This window comes from Lonchura striata, chromosome 9 (assembly GCF_046129695.1).
Source record: "Lonchura striata isolate bLonStr1 chromosome 9, bLonStr1.mat, whole genome shotgun sequence".
Taxonomy (NCBI): domain Eukaryota; kingdom Metazoa; phylum Chordata; class Aves; order Passeriformes; family Estrildidae; genus Lonchura; species Lonchura striata.
Window position 1 is genome coordinate 20,258,042 of NC_134611.1, and position 25,267 is coordinate 20,283,308.

At 41.6% G+C, this 25,267-nt stretch overlaps 1 protein-coding gene and 1 long non-coding RNA gene across 5 annotated transcripts in view; both read right to left on the reverse strand.

Moving 5' to 3' along the window:
- LOC144246766 (uncharacterized) overlaps positions 1-7,464 on the reverse strand; it is a 39,943-nt gene extending 32,479 nt beyond the window's left edge. The window contains exons 1-2 of the long non-coding RNA XR_013340464.1: positions 7,428-7,464; positions 6,638-6,700 (exon numbers count right to left, since the gene is read on the reverse strand). This is a non-coding gene — a long non-coding RNA (uncharacterized LOC144246766). The remainder of the gene's footprint in view (positions 1-6,637; positions 6,701-7,427) is intronic.
- Positions 7,465-19,429: 11,965 nt separating this feature from the next.
- TGFBR3 (transforming growth factor beta receptor 3) overlaps positions 19,430-25,267 on the reverse strand; it is a 226,716-nt gene continuing 220,878 nt past the window's right edge. For all 4 annotated transcript variants that reach the window (XM_077785441.1, XM_077785442.1, XM_021526353.3 and 1 more), the window contains one exon: positions 19,430-23,402. In XM_077785441.1, the coding sequence (XP_077641567.1) occupies positions 23,284-23,402 (119 nt within the window). In that variant the 3' untranslated portion in view covers positions 19,430-23,283. The remainder of the gene's footprint in view (positions 23,403-25,267) is intronic.

Below are 25,267 nucleotides of genomic sequence, written 5' to 3' on the forward strand. Positions count from 1 at the left end.
GGAGTAGAACATTCCCAAAGAGACCATGGGAAGACAGCACCAGATACTCCTTCCCACTTACCCGGGAAACTCCTGCTCCAGCATCTCTGCTGACCTCTAGAGAGGCAAGACTTTTTTACAAGGGGTGTCCCAAGCCACTTAAATTTTATAACTTAAAACTCAAGCTAACTATATAGAAAAATCTGCAAGCACAGAAATAATTAGGCAATTATAATTGCCTTGCAACCATAGTATAAATTGTGACAAGTATCTATTGTACAAATTCTACAGAGATTCCCAAGAAGACTGCAACAGGTGATTGATCAGCGACTTAAGGCACATGTACCAGGAGGCTCTGTCCTGGCAAGCAGGCTGCACCATCCTTTGCTGGCCCTGTCTTCCAAATCACAGAACTGTTGCTTCCCTCAGACTTCAAAAATTATTTGTTCTGTCCTGAAAACCTGAGTTACTGTACTCAGTAAAAAATTACTTTGTTCTTGAGACTTACAAGGGCAATATGCTTTCTTTGGGGGAAATATATATCCCACAGAATTTTTTCTAGTTTTTCCTAAAGTATCATCACCTTTATCTTCATCTTTCTTAATCTAATACTGTTTCTGAAGGAAACCTAAAATGTGAAATTTGGGCCTCCACTCAATTTGATCTGTTGTTTGTGTGTTCTCCTTCAGTTTTTCCATCTAAGACACTTATTTTAGCACTCAGCATTTCAATGAAGCCAGGAAATATTATAGTTCCTGGTATCTGGAAAAAATGTCTTCAGACAAACCCTGCTAGTCTGCTCAGTCTCAGCTTTTTCTCCATTGGCACCCACAGCCAGGGGTGCACCCTGCAGTGTCATCCAGCTGGTGCACCACACACCAGATCCAGGGATTTGAAAATTGTTTGCTTATTTTTGCAGACCAAAAATTCATTCCTCCCAAGGAAATATCCAGGTAGATTCTTTTGCAACCAAATGCTTATAAACAAAGTATTTTAGTTTTAGTAAGTTTTTTCCTAGAGCAAAGAGACAGCTGTCTCTACCCTCCCCACACTGTTGCAGCATGGCTGGTCTGTGAGTTTTCTTGTGTGAAGTAATAATCTAATAAAGGTCAGAAATGTAGTAATAACTAAAATATGTACAATAACTAATATAATCTTTCCTAAGCACTTAAGAACTCCTGTTGTCTGCTGATGTATTTGATATGTTTCTGCTAATGGCAGCTTATATCAGCAGAAAGTGTCCATGGTGTTTTCTTCAGCATTGAATAAGGCTCACCTTTGTGAACCACACACAGGCAGAAAAACACATATTAAAGATAAGTATCTTTGTTAAAAAAAGCATCACCTAAATATTAATTGGTCCTCATAAACACAAAGTCAACCATTGCAATAAAAAAACACTTTCACAAAAGACCGTGTGAGGAGATGACAACTTTCACATACCTACAAGACACCATAAAACTACATTTGATCTAAAGAAAGTGGGTAAATAAATGTAATAGCTCTGCATTTCAAAGAAACAGACACCAGAAGCCACTGGCCAGGATACAGGCTGATAGATGGCAAGACAGACTGTTTGCATGTGAGCTTGGCTTCAGCAGTTCCCTCAGGATGGAGCTCTCCCAAGAGGCATGAGCAGCGTTGGGCTGCGGGAACCCAGCCCCCAGCCTGGCCAGGGGTACCTGGAGCTGGGGGCTGCAACTCAGGCACTGCGCTCTCTGGAAGGCAGGCTTGGATGTCTGAGCAAGGAAACAGCATTGCACTAATTTCCAGAGTGCCAGGAAAGAGGACATTGTGTACTATTGTGTGTATAACAGGTTGCCTTTCTGCCAAGGAAACACACACTCCTGCCAGTGTCTCTGAGCAGAGCAAGCACTGACTGGCCTTCTGGGCAGAGACAAGAATGAACAAGAAGAGTCCTGGCACCCTTCTTCTCCCCAGTAAGGGGCATTCATGAACACCATTATCCTCACTGATTCTTGTTTTTGCCAGAAGCAGAAAAAAACCCCCAGGTGCTTAAATCAACAGAGCACATCAAGTGTAGAGGCAAATAAAGCCCTTTATTGCAGACTGAAGTCAGACTTAAGTCCAAGTGGTTAATGAGCTTTGGTCAGCTATTTGTTTTTCTCTTAAATTTCCTCCTGACCGCTTCATTTGCGGTGAGGTATTTGTGCCTTTTTATTACTTTTATTATTTATATGAGACATAAACCAAACACACTTTCCATCCTAACTGGCAAAACAGTCCAGTGGTCTGTTTCTCTTATACAGAAACAGCCTGGAGGCATGACAGCTATCTTGCCTCTGCTCATGTTAGTCCTTAAACAGGCAAGACTTTCTCCAAGGCCAACTGTCCTGATCCGTCATTGTAGGCTATCAGCAAGCTCATACCACCACAGTGATATGATGAAATACCAGTTCCTGGATAACTTCTGCTCCTTCCCAGAATTGCTAATGGTTCAACACCCTCAGAAACACCAGAGGTTAAGGACAACCAACAATCTGCCAATCAATTTTTATACAAGGCATTATTCACTCAAGTAGGATATAAATCAGCAAAGACACAAAATAATGGTTGACATAAACAGAATTTACATATTGTGTGCTAGCCTGGAGCTTTTTGGTGGACAGAAACTCCTCAGAGCAGAAATGGCACCCAGCTTCACTTTTTGTTCTATAATGGGGGTATGAAATGACAGGCTGATTAAGAGTTTGTTTGGCGTCCATGGTGGCAGCTATTGTAATTATATCAGCACTCTTCAATTTTGTCTTGGGGGCCTGTTCAATAAATCCCTCAGATTTGATTAAAAAGAGTGTAGCTGTCCCTGCAGCTTTGGTTAATCCTACAGTAACTGCTATGTAGATCAGAGAACATAAATCCATGTGGAATTTTAGACAACCAAAATGAAAACCAGTAACTTTCCTAGCATACACTTTGACATGGGTTTCAGAACCCACTAGAGAAGCAGGGGAAGTACCGAGAGTAGCTTGCTCTGAGCTTCTGCTGCAAACCCCACACCACAAAGCTTCAGCAACCCTGAGTACATGAAATCCAGCCCAGTCAGGAGACTTTTAACAGATGTGATCAGAAGGCCTGAATTGTAGCATTAACTGAATACCACAGCCAACAGGGCATGGGGATAGAAAGCAAAGGGGTGTTGTAGGAAAAAAATAAAACTAAAAAAAAGAAAGAGAGAAGAAACTACAATTAAAAAAGACAAGACAATAGGAAGGTCAGGGAAAAAATGCATATGGATGCATGGGGAAATAAGCTTGATTAAGAGCAGGAATGCCTGAGGAAAGCAGTCAGGGAGAAATAAATGAGAGGCAATTGATGCTATGTTATTAATGATGTGACAAATGCTCACAGCATATTCAAACAAAAGAATCTGTCTTCCCCAGTTACCTGAGGTAATTAATATCCACCAGTTCTTGCCACTAGTTTTGGCAAATTCACCGGCATGGAAAATTACAACTCTTCCTAGGAGCTGCAGCAGAGTGCATTTTTAATGTCCCTAAGCCACCTTTTCTTAGCTGTTACAATAAAATTCTTATGGTTTTCCACCCAAACAGAGGCAGGGGAGGACACAGAGGCTGGTAAGTGTACAGACTATGGCAGCCTCTTAGATGTCCAAGTGACCACAACAAAGGAGATGGGTAGAGTACTGTATAATATACAATACAAATGTACAATATACTTAAAAATCTTCAGACCTGTGATCCCCTTCATTTCCCAGAGCAGACTAAATCTGATCACCAGTGTGGGGTACCATTGCTGAACAAAGTGCACTCCTTCACATCAGAATTTGTATCAGTGGTTATCTCAGAAATACTGCAAGGAGAAGTTGCTCTAATGACCTTCTATACCTTAATTGATCTTAGTTGTTTCACCCAAGGCCACGTAGGGTTACCTGCTTCTCCTTGAGTTAACAGTGAATACACCCTGCTCATATCTATGTTAGCACAGAAGACAATTTAAAAACTTAATACATAGCCTTGATTTTTATAAACAAACATGCATAAAAATCTTGCAAATTCCAATTAGATTATACAATCCAAACCCTACAATATAAATTACAAAACAGACCCCTGAGAACAGGTTCAATGACTTCAGGATCAGTATTCCACAGAGTGCTAATTGTGGCAACAAACTGTGTTGAAATTCGTGTGTCCTTGCTGGGTTTTCAGCTTTCATTTTGAGATGTAAACTGTCAAGTTTGAACTCATGTTTGACTTCTCTCTTTCCCTAGAGCATGGGATACGTAGAGATTTCCAAAGCTTTGTGAATTCCTTTGACACTTCTCAATTGAGACCTCCCGTTGCCAAAGAATGAATATTTTACCTTGTGATGTTTCTCAAAAATGTGACACGATGTACTAGACATTTGGCCAGCATTACATTTGCTAGCATGTTTCCATGAGCTTGACAGTGCTTTGGTCCCCAGCTGAGTGGCTTGAGTTAGTAATCACTTATTCAAGGCTACATTTAAGATGAAGTTGCTGAACACAGAACAACAGTCCTGAAATATCACACATTTCCAACCTTTTGAAAATGTGAGCTTGGAGAAAGGACGTTCCAAACTGTCCCACCAGAGAGGCCATTTTTCAAGAAGAGCACAGACTGTGACCATGACAGGGAGGTTTTTGGGAAAGGCTCTGTCAGGAGGTAGCTACAGCAAGCCTTAGTACAGACCAGGATAGAAGCTGTCTGCCAAGCAGAATAGGCCTGGAGAAAAGGCATTTCTTCTCTTCTCTTTGTAATGTACTTGTTCTTAGGAACATGATGTAATGAGGGCTGGATAACCACCACCCAGTCTGCTCATTACCTTGAAAGAATAGCTCTGACTGCTGTGGGATGAAAAAGGGCTGCCAGAACAGGAGGTTTGCTGTACCAGGATTTCGCCCATGGCCTCTGGTTCATGCCTGGTGGCCACAAGTTGAGGTTCAACCCATTCCTAAGGTTAGGAGAGAGACACAGCTCCAAGTGGGGACAGAATGCAAAAGGGTAACCAAAATAATAGATCAGCCACACAAAATTAATAAATACTGAAGTATTTGTCTGGGCTATAACTGGCCATTATTATATACTGAGCAGAGGGCAGGGTAGGCTGTGCAAACATTAGATGCTTGGCAGCTCATTCCTCTGGGCCATAAGTGGGGGGTTATGGGCTCAGGCCAGGAACAATTCAGGTTCTGATTTGGGTCAGCATTTACTGAGGCTTCATCTCTGTTAACCCTAAACCCAAGTATAACACCAGGCATGGGCAGAACCCTTTTCCACATTCAACAGTCATTTCCTAAACTGCCAATTATTTGTGCAGGCCACCCCTCCATTTTTAACTAACTTTTGCCTTTACACCAATTGTAGGCCTTGGCTTTTCCTAATTTTTATCTTAGCTGTAACTGGGCCACATTCCCTAAGATCACTGGAGCTCTTCCAATAACTGATTCTTATTGCTTTTTCACTTTGATAATTAGTCTTGCCAAACCCAAGCTAGTCCTGAGCTGTGGGCATGTAGTCCTTGGAAATCTTAGTCAGTTCCACCAACTCAGAAAGCTGATTATCCTGGCCCTCAATATAGTCTGTATTTACTGGAAAGGAGATGAGAAATTAGAAGATCTATTTATTTAAAAAGACCATCTTGCAGGCTGCTAATATTGCAAGTTGTAAGTATAGTGCTGTTGTAAACTATATTTGTGGCCATTTTCTTGTATTTTATGAAGATAAAGCACAAATATTAATGCTGTACTACTTGAAAGCTTTAACTGATTCTATCTTTCAGCCCTCATTTTGGATCCTGAAGTACAGCTGCAGAGAATAAACAGCCCAGGAAAACTACATTGCTTGCTGGAATGCTAAAATAGCAAAGTGGTTGAGATGGTGTTTCTGTGTAACATCAGGCTACTTGCAGAAGGAAAGGGAACAAACAAGGCAGTTAATGTTGTCAACAACTGCAGACCTGTAAACACTAAAATTATTAAGGCAGATGGTAAAAACCTCTTGAAGAAAAACCACAGCAAATTTCTCACTCCAAAAGTAGAAACAGAGATCTGTTGGACCAAATACCTTATTGTATGTTGAGTACTCATGAAGATTCCTCAGGGATTAGATGTATTTTGCAACAAATAACACCTGCAAGAGCACTACAGAGCCAAGGGATGTAGTGGGTAGAAGAGGAAAGGGATAATGATGGAAATCTTGCTAGCCAAGCTCACCCCTTTCAGGAAACATTACAATACCACATACCAAAGTGCCTGGGCTGTTTTTCTTGCTTTATCATTTGATTTTCCATATGGTTTCATAATTAGCCACCATAGATCATGGTACCATTTCACATCTTAAGGAAATCTCTCCTATAAAATGTTTCCTCAAAGCATTTTATAAGCAGCTAACAGTAACTCCCTAACAGTGGTTTTGTGTGTATAGCAGCAAAAGAATTAACCCAATTCCTGGAGTTCTGCCAGAAAACAGTGTCTTTCAGTTCTGCTTAGCTGGCAAAATATTATGGAAATAGTGGCCAAGATGTAACGGTTGTACTGATTTCTTGTAATTCCATCAGCATAAAAAGGTGAGTTGGTATAAACAGAACCTAGGGTGCAAAAAACTCCCAAACATCTATTGCCTCAACAAGCCAGTTTCTACTAAAGCAGTTGTTGTACCTAGGTTACTTGCTGTTGAACAACAGAAGAATTTAGTGAGCTCAGGCCATTGCACAACACTGTCTGCAAAGAAAGGGAGGAATTAGTTTTTCCAGACTTGGAACTGTATCAGAGACAGCTCAGATGCATTCACAGCTGGTTCTTATTGGACCCAGCACTGACATGAGTGAGCACCAAGCAGCAAGTGACCTGGTGTGTGTTTGTCAGTGGAACTTAGAGCAGACCAGGACACCAAAGTCATATAAAAAGTACCTCACACACAGTTATAGACTGGCCTTTAAAAAAAACCAAAACAAGCACAATTGGAAAAATCCCAACCCAACATAGAGATTTAGCAATCTTGAAAAGGTTTAGCAACAAAATATAAATGTAGTAACGACAAACTATTCTTCCTAATTGATATCCACAGCTAAATCTGATTTTGCCTCAGGCTTTCTGCCAGCGCTGTGTACCAATTCTCGTGTTTTTATTAAAACTAAGATTGTGCTGTAAATTAGCAGCTGTAATTAAGTGCTGCACTTGACTCACCCTTTGCCACTGTCCTCCTTTTTCAAACATGATGACATTAGACTGCCTTTGCAGTCCTGTGCCAGAACTAATAAATCTTAGGTAGTTCCTAAGCATTTCAGGATGGCTAAGTATTCTCAATCCTGCTCTTTTTAGAAACATGAAAAACTTTACTGAATAAATAGATTTTAAAACAGTCCCAGAGTTTCAAAATTAAAGAAATTTAGTTACTATAGCAGTAATTATTTGTATTTGCCTGTATTATTTTCTTTGCTCTGCTTACCTTTCCTCTTAAAACCTCATTCAATGACCAGAGTTGCTTAGATAAACAACTAAGCATATCCAAAAGAAACAACAGCAAAAGTCAAAGAAAGTTCTTAGGTCAGCAACATTTTAAAATGCCATTGTTTCAAACCACCAGTATTTTGCACAAGCTAACATTTCTTAAGATCTCCATGTTAATAACATACTTGGTCAAAGATGCATTTTTCCCTCACCTGGCTAGCAATGTATTGCATTTCCTATGTATTAGCAACATTGCCTCTGAAAGAGAAGAGAAAGGAAAAAGTATCACGAGTCCATTCAGCACTGAGGAGGATGGGAAACCATTCGCAGCAGCTGTGCTGCATCCCATTGGAGCTGTCAGCCTGCTCCTGCCTTTCCCGCCTGAGCAATGACCCCGGGCTGCTCGGCTGGGGCTCAGCGCTGTTCCTGTGTGATGCTCCCAGGGAATCCCGAGGAGCCTGGGGGGCAGGCAAATACAGATTTATGCAGCACAGACACTGAAATAGTATAAAACCACAGGAAAATGTAATCATGCCTAAGCCCAAGCAGCTAAGCTCAGCTCTGGGAACACAGGCTCAGTGCCCAAGCCTTGCCTTGGCCCCCAGCCCCGGGGGCAGAACCGAGCTCAGCGCTGCTCAGAGACCTTTGCCTTCAGTCTCCCAGACTGTGCTTCCAAGAGAAATCCTTGGGTACTGCTTTGGTGGCCAAGGAAAGGAAGAACAGCTTTAACTTGCCCTAGGGGCTGGCTTGTCCCCCTCCCCAGCTGGCACAGACACATCCCCGACTCCCACCCCCACCATCACCAGGGTCAAAGTAATTGTGATATCTGAACTTCTAATTGCAAGTTAAATGGAGGTGGACAGAAAAAGAGTCATAACCTAAGCTCCTGGTCCACAAAAATCAGCCTTTACACAGATTTCAGAAGAGATATCATGACACACAAATTATTTAAGAATTTTAAAGCTGATAGTTCACTTTGCTTAGCATGCACATTTTTCTCCAGATCAGTTTGCCCTCCAACATGCCCTCCTCTCTCCCTGCTAGCAAAGAAGCATACATTTTTTCCTGAGTCTTAAGTGAAATAAAGGAATGCAGGGCTTATCTGACATTCTGTTTACTCTTATATATCACCATTGTGTAAAGTCTGTAAATATTTTCCATATGTTGGCTAAAGCAATCCCTCCATTTCAGCATCTGCAAGATCTGTCCATGCAGCCTTTCAAATTAGGCTTAATAAATTATTTCTGATGAAAGTCAAATAAAGACAGCTCAAGGGCTCTTCACACACCCATTCCCCCACTCTCCCACTGTTTGCTACAGCGTTACTCTCAGAGACAAATTCACTATAGGGTTCATACTCACTGTAACTCTGAAATTTTAGGTTCAAAGGCCTTATTTAAAAAGTAAAAATCAAGCATACTAGCATATTCACTTTTTAGGCTGCCTTACCTTTGCCTGCTAAGCTCAGAGTAGGCTCCAGCACTGAAGGTGGTTGATTCCTTCCCTCTGCATCCTGTACCAGTAGAGTCCTCGGGCAACAGCCCCACCTGGGTGGGACCCACAATCCACGCCCCACACACCTGGAGCCTGGGGCAAGTGGGGACAGCTGACCCACTGATATTCACTTAATAAACCTCCACTGGGCTGGGGAAATAACAACAGAAGGCACATACAAGAAGTCCCATTTAAATATTTTGAAAACAAAATACTAATTTTGGCACCAAAACTTCAAGTAAGTAAATGACCTGCTCTGATGAGGAAGGAGAGCCATTGGAATGGTTTAATGTAATCTTATTCATCCAAAGTCACCTTTCAAATGTAATGGTCTCCCTGCTGGAGAGAGTCCCATCTCCATGTGCAGTTTGCTGTGCCTGCTGGATTTTAGTGAGCAAGAAATTGATTACTGTCACGGTCAAAGATTAAATTAAGATTTATGAACTCTGTGTAAACAAATACCCAAGTAGAACCAAGAATGTTAGTGCATATTTAGTATGGAAGAGTTAACAGGAGTAAAAAAAAACCCTGAACCATACTCTTGTGCCTGTTGATTCATCTGACTAAATGGATTTCTGTAAGGATATCTAAATGACTGCATTGCAGGAAAATATTTATACAACCCCAAACAACCATAAATTGCAATATAGTAGAAGTTCTGATTTAAATTATTGTTCCTTTTGCATTCCACCTTTCTTTCCTGTGTTATTTACTCATGTCCCCTGTAGTCTTTGTTCCAAGGTGGCTGGCTCAGATGGGAAAATGTCTTCCTCTGTGAGTAACTTCATAATTAGACTGAGAATAGGATGAGGGTTGTCTATGAAAAGTTAAAACAAGAATCCTGCATAGAGTTTAGTAAACTCAAAGCTTTCTACAAGGATATAGCCAACATCTCTTGTTTCTCTTTCACCCTTCTGCACCCAAGCAATGAATGAGTCACCTCTGTAATACACCCAGCATACACTGATCACACCACACTAAATAAATGTCTCAAAACCCCATGTGTTTTTCCAAGAAATCTCCAAAACAGTTTGAGCTTCCCCTTGCCACTTCTTCCAATTGCTCATCCTAATTTCAGAGCAGTCATCATGGATAAAGTACACACCTCCCCCAGTAAAACTATTGCCCGTGGTTTTTTCACTATTAAGTATTTTTGTTTATTTGAATATGCTGGACATCAGTCTGAATGGAATGCAGAGTTGGAAGAATTAAAAATGGAGAAGACAATCTACAGAAGGAGCCCTACTTGTGGGTTGGACATGTCTGGCTGAGGTAGAGAAAGATGCCCCAGAGCAGAACAACACAGTTGCTTTAGGTGGTCCAGTAGCAGGAGGTGGGCAGGAGTGCAACAGATCCCAAAGAATCAGGATACTTCTCATTCCTAGCAAGACAAGAGCACTGCAGTGCAGAGTTCCACAAAACAAAAGGCAGATTTTGCAGTCAAACGTCAGACTTCCTGTAGAAAAAGACTAGGCAAAGAAAACACTGGTACAAATAAGGAAATTCAATAATATATCCAAATTACAAAGTAGACAGAGGTTAGGATCATACTGAGGTATCCCAGCTTATTAAATATTAAATATGGCCATGGCATTAATCACTTGGAGCCAAAGTGATCTCAGAACATGCAACCAGTTTTGAAATTGGGAGTCAAGAAAATAGAGTCATTTCAAGTTTACCCAGGAAAATTATGTTTCTTCACCGCATGAACCACTTCACGATGCTTCCCATTCCTGGGAGTGTTTAGTTTACAGCCTGGCATTTAACACTTGTGCAGATTCACTCCACAAATTGTGTGTGCTGTGACAAAGGCACTGTGCTGTAAACACCCCAGATGAGAGCTGGGAGCAGGAAAGAGAAAGAACAGCCTCTTACACCCTAAGTACTGTCCTTTAATGTAGCTTTTGTATTTACAAGTGAAAAGCATTTGAAAAAGGTTGCATTGGGAGACAGCATGGGGGGGAAAACCTACAAAGAGGAACAAGCAATAGGTATTTTAAAAGTTTAGGGAAATTTTCTTGATGTAGTGCTTTAAAAATACAATGAAGGACTACCTTTTTTTTTTCTTTTTTTTTTTTCTTTTTTTTTTTTTTTCATCTGGCAGAATGTGCCTTTCAGCAAGAAAATTTAGAAAACACTTAGAGCAAAGAGTTTCAGCCTTTCACCTTTTATTTCAGACTACTGAAGTAGTTAAAGCAGAACAGAAACCTACCCCCAGAACATCAGTTCTCAGACATGCATAATCTTTGAAATGCTAAAGTGATTAGGGAAGCCTCACAAAAAAAATTGAGGCAGAGAAAATTTAAATGCCCTGACATGGTTGTTGGGAGAGCTGGGTTCTCCACTGTGCTGTGCCCTCAGACTGGTTTACACCACTCCATAGGAAGTACAAGCTACCTTTCTTGAGTGGCATTTTAGCCAGGGAATGTCATTCTTCAGAACCAATGTCTAAATGAAACAGAGCAGATAAGCGCTGCCCCCAAAAGGCTTAATGTAGATTGTGTAAATCTCAAGCAATACATTAGTACACCCCAAATCCCCTGGATTTAGACCTATCAAGACCTGCTTTGAGACTTCTGTGTCTGGGTACCAGTACCTGACTCACTCAAGTGATAATGAGAAGTTCTGTCACAGAAACCAGCACTAAGTCTCTGCTATAAAATGTGTATCAAACCTCCAGGTGCCTCAGACAAGGTGACCTAAATAGATATTTTACCATGTCTAATTTACAATGTGTGAGTACTTTATTACAAAGGTAATTCCTCTGTATTGCAATACCCAGAGTATGCAGAAAAACAAGAAATGGCTTGCTAAGACCTATTTGTCACTATCAGGATTTCAAAAGAAAAGAAAATAAACACAAGTTGTTTTTACTGCAAAATGAACTCAAACTGTGAGAAGAGGAAGATGCATACACAGAGAACAACAGTAAAGAGCCCATTTTTTTGTTGGATCTGCAGAAGAGAGTTTTAGGGAGAAATTCCCATAAGGCCTTCAACAGTTTATACAGAAAACTCCCGATGCCTTGATTGGCAAACAGACCTGCAGTATCAGATACCCGTGACACTCTAGCAGCAATAAGGTTTCAGCTGTCTGGCATTTGCCTGTTTGCACTGGCCTAACAGGAACATCAAAGGAAAACCACTGCCAGGGAGAAATGTTTTTCTTTATTAGTATCACCAGTGAATAGCCCTTATTACTGTGTTATGGTGGGCAACACCTGACAGTTTTGCAAGATTTATATGATAGCTTTGATCAACCAATCTTCCTCAAGAAAAAAGAAATGGGTAATCTTTCCATGAGAATGTTTTACACTATCCCAATGGCATCCATATGAAATTATCAAGTTATTTTAGAAGAATAAAAAAATGGTTTGAAATTTCCTCAGTTGGCTGCCTATTTGAATTCACACCCAGAGGCATAGAGAGTCATGTGATATAATTCAGTAAATCAGTTTAAAATAGGCTTAATTCTAGCACTAAAAATCTTCAGGAAAATAAAGCAAAGTTTCAGGGAAAGTGCAAGTTTTCCCATCAAATACTTGGTCAAGTCTCAGTTTGAATCACACATTAGAAGATTTTAGTCAGGGGTCATGTAATGTGCATTTCAATGGCAGTCAGTCCTGGGGAAGGTGAGAAGTTCAGAGAACATCTCTGAAGTTTCTTAGTCCTTGGCAATGAATCACAGAGTATGTTGAAAGCACAGCCCATGACACATGAAGAGCGCTTTCCTTAAATCTGATGACTGATAAAAGAACAACTCTAATTTCTCAAAAATACTTCAGCACTGTGCAACAGCTTCATGTGTCTGTATTTGCAAAACTGAATGGTCATTTCTTTCCACAAACTCTAAATCTTTTCCTAAAGGTTAAATAAAATGGAAATACTTATTCTATACAGTTATTCCCCTCCACCCCACCCTTATCTATTACTTGTCGAAGAGCACTGTGTGATTTTACTATTTTAGTTGCTATTCCAAGGCAATATGAGCCTTAAATGCAAGTTACAGTCTATATGGTTTCTTGCAGACTGTTATCAGGAAATATTAATACTCAGGAATTCAAATGCCACATGCTACTTCTTTGTCTCCAGTGACATCACCTAACCTACAAACTCACTTCCAGAAGACCAAGGCAAAAGTGTTAAAATATAGATGTATTCTTGCTTTGTCTAAAAAGCATAGTTGGAAGTGTGAATGGACGGCACTCAACGCAGCAATGAGCTCAAAGGAAACCTTCCTGAAAACTTGGATGAACAGAACAGATTTCAAGCCTCCCTGATGAGCGGGCTTCAGCACATGCAGTGCCAACTAGCCCAGTCCTGGCCACAGCATGGACACATTTTAAAGTAGTTGCCAGCTAAAAACATCTGGGAACAGGCAATGTGAATTGGGTGTGTAAGGGGTGGGATGGTTACAGCTGATGCATGCATGACTAATGCTCTTGTTTTCCTTGGAGATCTGAGCAAGTGTTGCTGAGAAAGCGACAAAAGAGCAGCAGTGGCCCCTTGCTGACTGTCTCCCTTGTCAGGAGCAAGCCCATGGCAGCCTGGAAGCCACTGACCTTCTCAAGTGCCAAAGTGACAGCACCTGGGAAACACAGCCCAGCACTTCACACATTTCTATCCCTTTATGCGATTGATATTGCCCCAGAAAGACAATGTCAAATATAACATGGGGCACTCATCTGGGCAAGCCCACAGCCACATCGTGAGTGAGGAGACCTCAAGTGCCACCCTCTGTGTGCTGTGATCAGGTATCCAGAACACTTGCTTCAACCTTTTCTTGGGGTTTTTATAGCAAAACCCACCCACGTCATTGAAGGTAGGATAGCTCTAATGCCTTGCTGCCTTGAATACCCTGCTCAAAAGACATCTTTTTTTAAAAAATGAGCATGGTGTTTTTCATTGGTTGGTCTGAAATGTGAAACTTCTTGAATTAAATGCAAATAGGAGGACCAGCACTGCAATTGTCAGAACTGCAGTTGGAAATAAGAGATTTTAATGCTGATTAGAGTGGAGGAAAAGGACTTTACAGCTGTGGAGCAGAATTCAGATGTTTGGAGAAAATGGGTAGTCTGCTGAATTAACATTGCAATAAGTATGACATGAAGAGACTAGGGAATAGGTCCTGTTTTTAATAAAAGTCTAAAGGAGGGAAGAGCTGAAGTGCAAGGAATCATCTTTGGATCTGAAGTACGCTGGCAGCTGTCAAAACTGTTTGCTTGCCAGATTATATTTCTGTTATTAGGTGCTAAAGAACAGCTTACACACTTGAGAGATGCTGTTGGTGTAAATAGACAGAATTTGACAGAAGCTGACAGAGCAGGTTTATACCAGGCAAGAATTTGGCCCTTAGTTTCCTTTAAAAATTAATAATACAGACTCTGAATAATGCAAAGTATTTTTTCTTCAAATGTGGTATTGAATCTGGATCCTTGGAAAATGCCTCCAGTTTTACACACATTGGTTTCCTTCCATGCTGTGAAAAATCTTAAAAGTTTGTAAGCAGGGGGCAACACTGGAGTTATTCATCCTAGAGAGAAGAGTTGCATGCTTGTATGGCAGTGACCCTGATCTCCTTCCATGTAACTGTTCCCTTTATTGATTGTGTCAAAATAAACCTGTATTGTCCTATTCCTACACAGACACCACCAGCACTTACAAGGTCTGAGAATGATGAGTTTATTCAGATTGAAGCACACAGTTTTTTAAGAACTGGTTCCCAGCATGAGCAATGCTGTCTAGAGAAGGTGCCCTTGCAGATTCATCCCGGCCCACTGCAGGTGCTCAGTTAGGAGCAGGATTTCCCTCACATCTCCACAGGCTGCCTCCTCCAGCCACCATACAGGAGGCCCAGGCTGATGGCCTGAAGTAAGCTAACAAAATCCAGACCAGTAAGATTTTGAAAGACAGCATGAGTGAGTCAAAACTTCCAGATGTAAATTGCTTATTCACAACACTGGCTTGCATACTCTACATGCTTTTTGTGCTACTCATGGCCACGTGCATTTGCCTCCAATACATATTGGAACTTCCCCTTCTTGGGTTCACTCAGTACTAGATGGAGTGATGTGTTTGTATATACACATGCATTTATGTTGAAAACATAACCGTGTGAATACTTTGGGTTTTGATATAACAGTTTTGCTTTTGCTCAATAAAAGCACAAGAAATCTATAAAATGTGGCTCTGGTCTATGTAACCATACTATTTGTCATTAATAAAAAAAACCCTGCAATTAAAATTTCTTACAATATCTAGATGAGAGAATAGCAAATTTGGTCTTGGCTCACAGTTCTTTTTATATTGATTAAAAGGCATGCACTCTAAAAGTATGAGGTCTTAGTTGCAACATCTTATAAATTTTCATCTTGTAATGGAATAGCAATATCATAAATGAAAGTTCACAAGAACAAACAACAGAAAAAAATCACCTGGAATCAGCTTGGCATAACCCTACTCCTACCATTAAACAAGAAAACATAATTAACCATTCACAATACCTTGCCAGAGCTACATTTGTGAAGTTCCCAATATTACTGTGGCCTCCTTGGTAGGTGATGGGCACAACCCAAGCAGAAGAAATCATTCTGTCCTCAGACCAGATCATCCTGTGCTTTCCATAGCCCACAGGGACAGCAGCTGGCCCAGGCAAGGCCTCTTGACTTATGACAGACCCTTTTTGTCTAGCATGTAGTAAAATATGACTCACTTCAGGGACACACATTTGAGGGAAGTCATAGAAAAGTTCACTAAGCACTGCCAGTAAAAACATGGGCGTACTTACTCTGTCTTTGTAATGGTACAAAGCATGTCAGTGGGGTATGTGCTTTCCAGTGTAATCATCCCTCAGCCCTCTCTGGAGAAAGACAGCACAGTCATGCTACAATAATCATAATCACAGCATTCATCCAACTTTCTCTGTCAACCAACTTGACAGTAACCTCATCATGGATTTATTCCTTTTCCCAGTCTTAAGTATCAACATTGCCTCCCCACATTGTCAGAGTGGGGGCACACCAGCTTAGTATATGTAAATCAAAGTAACAGCCTCACCTTCTTCATGAAGGTTTGTCATCCTGTACCTGCTCTTGCCGCTCTCACCTGACCATCTTTCCCACCTTCAACACTTCATCACCTCGCACTTGTGTCTGCTTGCCCCATGGTGCCCTGTTCATCACAGCTGTCTGTCAAGCACGTTCTGTGGTTCTAAGAGGGGGTTTGAGACATTTTGTCAGAGGACTGGGATCCAAACCCCCCTTTGGGTTTCTTTCCACTTAAAGCGAGAGTGAGGCGTGCCCGGACCCCGGCCCGTGCCGGTGCCCGCGGCAGAGATCCCTCAGAGCCGCCGGGGCTCCCGGGGCCGCGGAGCCCTCAGCGCCAGTGAGGCGGCAAGTTAACAATCGGCATAAAAACCTGAGCCGCTCCCCAAAGCCCACACGCATCTTCCACCTACAGTGATAACTTTAACTCTGTCCGGAAAGGGTCCCAGCAGCTGCGCCGCTCTCCCTACGGCTCCCCTGGGCACACGGGCAGTCAGGGCTGCCCTCCCAAGCCAGCCCGGCGGGTTCCTGCCCGAGGCGCCTCGCCAGCGGCCTCGGCAGCCCGGCCGGCAGCGCTGCGAGCCCCGAGGGACGGTGCCGAGCCCCACACTGCCGAGCTGAGCCCGCCGAGGGGCCACAGGTCCCACCGGGGCCACCGCTCCATCCCGCTGCTCCCGTGCGAGCTGCACAGGGGAAAGTCAGGAGTCGGCTCTTGTTCAGGATGGGAATTTGAACTCTTGGACTCAGTTTTTAGCAGCAGAGGAGCTCCCAGAGACAGGACTGGTGCTCTTCTCCTGCTCGCAAGATGACCACTCGCTTTCTGAGGCTCCCAAGTGCAGATGGGGACTTCCAGCTGAAGCCTTTCATATTTCACAGCCCTTCTCCCCAGTGCAAAAGCCAGGCAGATCCGCTTAGCTAACACGCACACCTGGTTAGTGTGAAGCAGCCTGTTAACAGCGGGAGTCTCACAGGGACAGCCATACCCAGGGTTAACAGCACCAGTCCTGCAATAATCCTGCCCGGCTGGCCGATGCCCAGCACTGTACGCTGGAGTTCCCAGTGACAGGCACTATCCCAGCCCCATGCCCGCGGGCGGCATGGCAGCCCTGGAAGTCTGCCAGATCCAGCTCCTTTCAGGCTGAAGTGTGGCATGAGTCTCCAGCCTCCCATTTCCAGCCACTTCTTAACTGCTTCCTTCATGTTATTTTATTTCAGTGATTTAAATTTTCTGTGACATGTCTTGGCACTCAAAGAATTTTGTGAAAACCTAAATATTCCTGCTGTGAATGCTCTGCGTGTATGCTTGTCTTAAATCTTCCTGTTTATTTTATTTTTCAATCCTAACAGCCAATGTCACTAATCACCTTTCAGATCATGGGCTAATAAAAATATTACATACTGCAAAGGCTTCATCCCAAACTCTTACAACCCCATGGCATATGCCTACTTGTATAAAGGATGAACAAAGAATTTTTTAATCCTTTCACCCTATTTACAAAGCAAATCTGGACTTTAAATGCTTAGAGAACTGGGGAAACCATAGCCACTTGCATGGATTACACTGTAATTTTGCAGGCACGCCATAAAAAATTTACTGACAAAACAGAGTGCTTGGTGAGCCACTTAACACATTGTTAAATACCATCAGCTTTCTCTGCTTAATACTCAAGATTTTGTTTTTGAAAACACTGATTTTTTTTTTGTCTCTACAGTATATTCTTTACTAGAGCCGGCAGTTTACAAGCGCCAGTAACAGAGGAAAAGAGCCTCCACCCAAATATTTTTTAACCAATTCCTCAAAACATATGTGCCAAAACTGGATGGAAAAAATCTGTTATTTAAACAAGAGTGCAAGAGTAACACTTTTGTGCTGCTTATCCTCTTCATCTATCCACAAACCAACTCCTTTTTAGACTTTCCTAAATTAGGACACAGTGAACCTGCAGCCCAGCACAGCAGGGTGAGAAGCCCAGACAGGCTGCAGAGCCAGCCAGGAGCCACGGAGGGGCCCATCACCTTCTGGGCAGGTTGCAGTGGCACCCTGAGGGCTTCCAGCAAACGACAGAGAAATTTGCAATCTGAGCTGTAAGCTTCTTTGGGTAGGTGAAGGATGTAATTTGATCTTTCTTTTGCAAAGTGTAATGCAATCAGGTTGGCAAGGTTAGGTTCAGGGCCTGAGATTTGGGAACACTCTACAAAAACACATGCTGCAATCTGACTTCCAGCCTCATAAATATCTGCTTTACAATTACAAAGTGACAGCTGTGAAAATTTATCAAAATATTGTCTCTTTTTCCTTTTATATTGTCTTGGAAGGAATGCTGTGATAAATTTAATTCTGTTTAAATTTGAAGAGCTCTAGACTGTGTTTATCGTTAAACTGGCACCTGGTATTTTTTGACCATCCAAAACATTTCCTTCACTCACAACGCTTGAGAGAACAAATAGGCACAACATTGATACCTACTCTGCAATATGGCAATACTCTTACCTCTTATTGTCTAAAAATACTCATTCAAATATATCAGAATTCACTGGCTAATAATTGCATTTTAAAATTAATTCCACATATGAGACAATGATCATGCTTCCACACCATGTTTCAACCAAAATATAAATTTTACAGGAGAAAGGGAACAACAGCTACAGCAACTTTCAGCTGTATTCACCCCATGGAGCTCTTTTCCACAGGCAAACAGAATTGTCATGATGCAGTAACTGAAATATGCTTGTTATGAATCAATAAATCTATTGCACCTCTGTGAATTGTGTCATAGGCAACACATCAGCTTAGAACTGCATTTAATTAATAGCATTTTCTGTGCTGAAGGAATCCTGGTTTTTAGAGTGATCATTTAACATTTTAGATTCCCTTACTAAGGAACTCCCTTTTGTGAGTCAATAACTACAATGTCTGCATAACCCAGGGAAAAAACACTAAGGCTGCTCCTCTCAAGTGCCCATAAGGAATATTTTGCACAGGAAATACAGGAAACAAATTATAAAGCAGGACAGTAAACTCCCAAATTCTTGCCCTGCTGATACACAGTAGAACTATCTGCTGCTGCACAGGAGGACCATTCAGTGATGAAAAGTCTTGCTCACAGGTCTCCAGTGTAGCTGCAGTCACAGGTACAGCCCAGCAGCACTCTGCTGCTGCAGAGCCATGGGCTTCACTGTGCTCAAGCCAGGCTTTCTGCTTGAATTCAACTGAGCCTGTGTCTTGACATGCAACAACTAAATGCCCACAGGATCAGAACTCTGGACTTCAACTTTGAGCAAAAACCAGCAGCATTTAACTACACATATCTACTGGTTTCTGCAAGAAGCCACAATACTGAGTAGTCAAACGAAGCCAATGGATAAAAGAATTCAGAAGTGGATACACAAAATCAAATCTTGCACACAATACCCACGGAAATTTATGGGACATGAGGACAGACTTAAATGAATCATAACATCAATTATTAATAAATTGATATATACTTTATTATGCACAAGAGACTAAGATGACATGACACTGTGGTTATCAAAACTGTACAACTATGCATTTCCACAAGGCTCTGAAATACTGAATGCAATATGAAATACAAATGGGGTGTTCAGACTGGCCACAGGTTTTAGCAAGTAAATTTCTCCCATTCTTTGATTAAAAATAAATCTGGCATTTGCATTTAAAAGAAATATACTTCTTTATTCAAAGGTGAGAATATTGTGTTTGGAACCGGCAGGACATGGCAGCAAAGATCTGATAACACTATGAATGTCCCGATGAATGACAAACAACAACAGGGCACAACAGTCACCTCACATGAAGGGCTGTAGCACAACCAACAGTACAGTCTTCTTGTGAAGCATGAGGTAGATATACATAACAGAAAGAACATACACGAGAGGAATGGTTAGGAAAGAGCAGGGGGAAAGTTACAATCATCAGCATCTACAGACATTTTGCAAAATACATTTTCATGTGGGAAATGCTACAAAAATAGCTTAACACAGAAGATCTGAACTCTTGAAACACAAATGTAATAATGTCCAAAACCAAATAATGTAAAAGGTTAGAGTTAGTGATTAGACGACACATGACAGAACAAGCAGTACTTGGGAGTTTAAGTATCCTACTAATAGCTTTTACAGGCAGAAGGTGTCCATTTTAAGCCCAATCCTCCCAATCTCACATAAGAAGTTCCTTTGCACTTGATTCCATCATGCTGAAACTAACCACTGACTCCATCCATCCAAACCCCTGCTTTAACACCCTCTGCTGGGACAGGAGAGTCTCCCTGGCCTTCCAGCCCCTACAGGGCTCTGCCATGTGAGTCCAGCGTGGTGAAACCCCGTGGGGCAGAGGTGGGAATCAGTGCCTCAGCAGTCACACATTCAGGAGCTGCCACACCACACCCAGAGACTGGCAGTGGTGACAAATGGCTGCTATAAAACCAGAGCCTAGAGATCTATCAGGCTCTGAGCTGAGGGCAGCTCAACAGCTGCTGCAAAGTGCTACACACTTCTGTTATAAGGTTATTCACTGGGAATGCCTGGGTTTGGTTCTTTCTCTTTATTGAAGCAAAAATGACTCTTCCATCTGCTAAGCCATCATGTGCTATTTTGGTAAACTCCAACAGACAATTAACTCAGGTGTATTAAAATTGCTGAATTAAATAGCTGAATATATCAAGTTCAGTTAATTTAAACTGTATTTCACACACAAGTCAACAAACCAAATCTTTGACATTTATATATTTTTGGTTTATCCAATGGTATATATAAATCTGTAAATTATTCTAAAATTAAATTTTTGATAAAAAATTGATAATGCAGCATGTTTCTCTCAAAAATATACAATTATCTATTTTACACAGAATTTTTCAACCTGTCCATCCCAACAACCAAATCTAATACTTCCTATGAGAAACTACTTAATAAAATATCTGAGGAAGGAAAGGGTTAAAATGGGGAAAGGAATTTACAAAATATGTAAATTTCACAGTAATTGAAATTAAACATTTCATATAGAGTAACTTACATTTATCTAAAACATTTAAATATATCTTTATACAGAAATTTAATGTAGTAAAATATAGCTATGATTGAAGTTAAAGACTCTAGTCTTCTTTGAAGACATCTTTAAAGACTTTACACATAGAATATGCTCTAACAATACATTCTGCTGAAGGTTAGGCAAAGCGCTTTCTTTTCAACCACACAGGCAGCACATTCATCCTCCCTACGGCTCGGAGCAGAGCCAGTCCTGCGCACCCTTCTGCACGGGGTAACCACGCCTACACGACACCTTGTCCACATCACCAGGACTGCTCACTGGCCTGTAACATCAAATATTTTTGCATGTGTAACTCTAAGGCTCCCCTGCCTGCACAGACACTGAGACCAGCCCTGGTTCAGTGTCGAGCACGTGCTTCCAATAGTGAGGACAAAGCATGCAGTTACCCATTTGCATAGGTTTGCAGGATTGGTAACAGATTTGATTTAAAGTGAGTAACACTCTGCCTAATCCTGGGCACTTAAATCTTTGCACATGTTGCACTTGGACCATCCTGGCACCAGCAAGGCACAAGTGTAGAATCAGCAAGAAATCTGCAGCTCAGACTTCTGGGCAGACTATCACTCAAGTGTAGTGAAGTCCCTTCCTCTCTTGCAGAACACAGGTAACCTTCACTACAGCTAATGAAAGTTATTAATCCCATTTTTTAGAGGAAAACAATGATCTCTCTTCCTCAAAGAAGGATCAGTAGAACACATTACAAAGTGGCAAGTAACAGTCAAAAGTGTTAAAAGTGTCTTTTTTTTGCTTTTCATTGTGCAACAATTTGAAGGTGAAGATAAGGCAATGACACTAAAAATAGTGACAATTAGTATCCTTCTTCCATTTCCATATTCTGATACTACTCTGGGACTATCCAATCATAATGTTCATACAATAGTTTGACACAAACAACTGCACAACTATTTTCAGAGGACAGCAAACAACAGGCACTATTGTACATTCCTTGTGCCCTCAAACTCTTATTTCAAAGAGAATTTAGGCTAGCTAAAAGATTAGAATCAAATCAACCTCTCTCACCTATCTACCTATTATATATATAAAATTTAAAACTGTCTTTACAGTTTATCTATACTTATGGATTATATGTTTATGTAAGGAAGGAATGCTGTGCTAATTTCCAATTGGTAAAGTGGTTAGGCTGTGTATACCTCGATATATGTATCTATTTGCATAAAGACATTGCCGTTAAAGGTACACACCCATCCATTTAGTGCACAAGACTTTGTCTAAATGTTTGTGTGTGCCTGTATTTGGTATAGCAGATCAAAAATCTCTTATAAAAGAGCTTTGGCCCATAAAGCAAAAGAGGGAATGTTTGAGTGTGCTCTTTTCAAATTACCAGATCAATGACTATTAAAACACAAATACCTGGCCCAAACCTGAAGATGCAAGCACAAGAAAGCAAATGAGATGCTGTAGCTGTAAGCTGAAAAAAAAAAAGATTATTCTAAAGAGGATAAATGTAGCTGAATAATAAAATGTTATTTACCAAGGAGATCTGACATTGATGTTTTCTTGCTCAGAAAAACAGAAATCCTTTGACTTAAGATCATCTTTGTTCTTCTTATCTTATGTAGTGATAGGACAAGGAGTAATGGCTTTAAACTGAAATAGGGCAAGTTTAGATATTAGGAAAAAACTCTTTACTGTGAGGGTGGTGAGGAACTGAACAGGTTGCCCAGAGACGTTGTGGATATCCCATCTCTAGAAGTATTCAAAGGCACATTGGATGGGGCTTAAGCAATCTGGTCTAGTGGAAGGTGTCCCTGCCCATGGCAGAGGGTTGGAACTAGATGATCTTTAAGATCCCTTCCAACCCAAACCATTCTGTGATTCTATGACTGAATTCCCTTAATGAATACCTTGTGTCAATGAGAAGGTTCAGGGAAAGGAAAAAATCATATAGACAAAGCAGCATTTTTCCGAACTGGCATAGATTTCACATTGAGGGCCCACAGACCCCTAGAACAGGTTGCAGTACTGCAAAATTAGTAGCTTTGTCACATGTAGCATAACGTGCTAACAAGATCCAACAGGATGTGTTCACTCATGCATTGTGTGCTCATATACACACTCACACACACAGTGGCTTCCCCAAAAGAAAATCAGTCTTTTTTTTTTCTTTTTCCCCCGTAGAAAAATCCCTCCTAATTTTTTTCAGAAGCAATCAAACCAATCCTTTCAACGTTAAGAAGCTGCTGTCCGATGTCCCCACACAGTCCTGTGCTGCTCCTTGGCTGTGTCCCCGGGTTAGGTGGCACTGCTGCTGGAGCAGGGGGTGCTCTGTGTGCTGCCAATGCTGTGAGCTGCACTGCTGTTCTCAGAGGCTGGTGGTGACGTAGGGACCTGCTGTCTTCCCGATGTCTCCCCTGAGGGACAGGCAAGAGAAAAAGTGGGGTCAGGAGAAGGGAAACTGAAAATGTTGTCATAAAAAACAACAATCCATTTCTTCCCAGTCTTCCTCTTCTGGTGGTTTGTTTTCCCATGCAATTAATATATTGGGTAACAGACCTTAATTGGAGTATCTCTGAAAACGTTATTAGACGTTGGCACCTAAGCATTGCTCTGCACATGGGGAAAATAACAGCACTGTTTCCTTGAGCATTTTGCAAGCAGCTGATGGAATCTGCCAAGATCAACATTGTCTATCTTCTGTTGTCAGCTGTCACTCAAAATGGGTCCTATTACACAACTCAGACACTTTATAGCTTTGCTGTTTCCAGGAAAAAGGCCAGGAAATGTAGGATTTCGTTTTAATGCCAGTTTATAGAGCAGCATATTTACTAAAAGTGTATCTCAAAACAATCTTCTTCAATCAGATGGATACCACATATCCTAAGACACAGCCAGTTTTCTTCATGTAGAAAAGCAACAGGCTATCCTGAAAGCTTGGCTTCATTTGTTTCTAGTACAACATGCAGAAAGTTTCCCTATAGCTACCACAGTATGTACAGCACTTAGAACCTGCCGTGAGACCATGTCTCACCATTTCTTGTTAACTGTTTACTGACAATAAATTAAAACCCCTTCATTATTCAGACTGCCAAGTCAAGCACTTGGGGTCTCCTCACACCATTTACACCTGTGGCTGGGATTGAAAGGAAAAATCCAGCGTTCAACTAAGCACGAAAGTAATAATTATGCCATTTAATGCCTGAAAGATCATAATAAGGCCACATAGGAAACCATCACTGCGGCATTTTTAAAGTTACAGTGCTCAAGTCTGTAACATTAGCAATATTACAAAATAAGTCTCTTCAAAACAGATGGCAGGACTTAAGTTTATATAATGTTCACTGTAGCTACCCCTTCCCTTGAGCTCATCTCCAGCATGTGAGCCTGTGATCTCAGTGCAGGAACAGTCACACTGCTGCTGCCTGAGCTGCAGACCTGCCGTGGCAGCCAGCAGCAGCACAGCTGCTTTCCCAGAAAAGAAGCAAGACGGAAATGATTTGTGGAATCATAGGCAGAGCAATTAGGAAAAATCAGAGGCTGGTACATCTCCTGCCTCATGAGTTTATGGTGACACAGCTCTCCTGCTCCACATTATCCTGTGTTATCCAGAACCTGATGCCATGTGTCATATCTGCACAATCTAATTTTTCTTCCATGTTCAGGATTTGGTAGAGATCCCACTTCCCAGTGACTGCTTCAGTGACAGGCTGAAAGCTGGAGGCACAGCCTGCATCCAGAGGGTTACAGTGCAAGGACGAGCCAGCTTCCTCCCACGGGAGCTGCTCTGGCACATCCCCATGCCCTGTGTGCTGCTGCCCAGCTGCCAGAGCCTGAGCTTCTCGGAATGTGGCTGCAGAGGAAATGCACCTTTAACACTTTGTGTCTCAGGCCACAAAATATCCTTCTGCAGGCTGCTCAGTACTCAGAGGTGCTGCAAACAAAAAGGGCGTTCTGAGGATTTCTCACAGCAGAGGTTGCAAGTGCTCTGTGTAATGGAGACCAGCAGATGTGCTGCTAGCTCAAGCCACAGCCACAGCTGAAGTGCACTTAAGGCCCCACAACACACAGCTCTTGCCTTACACCCCACTGGTTCAGGAATCGGGAGGAAAGAAGGGGCAGGACAGGACAGAAAAAAACAACAAACTGAACTACTAAACCACACTGCCCAGGAGGCCAAATAAACTTTTAAAAAGATGGCGAAGATCTTGCTTTTAAATTCAGCATTCAGTCCAGCATTTTACTCTAGTGAGCAGATTGTGAGTTCTGTTTTTCCCAGTGT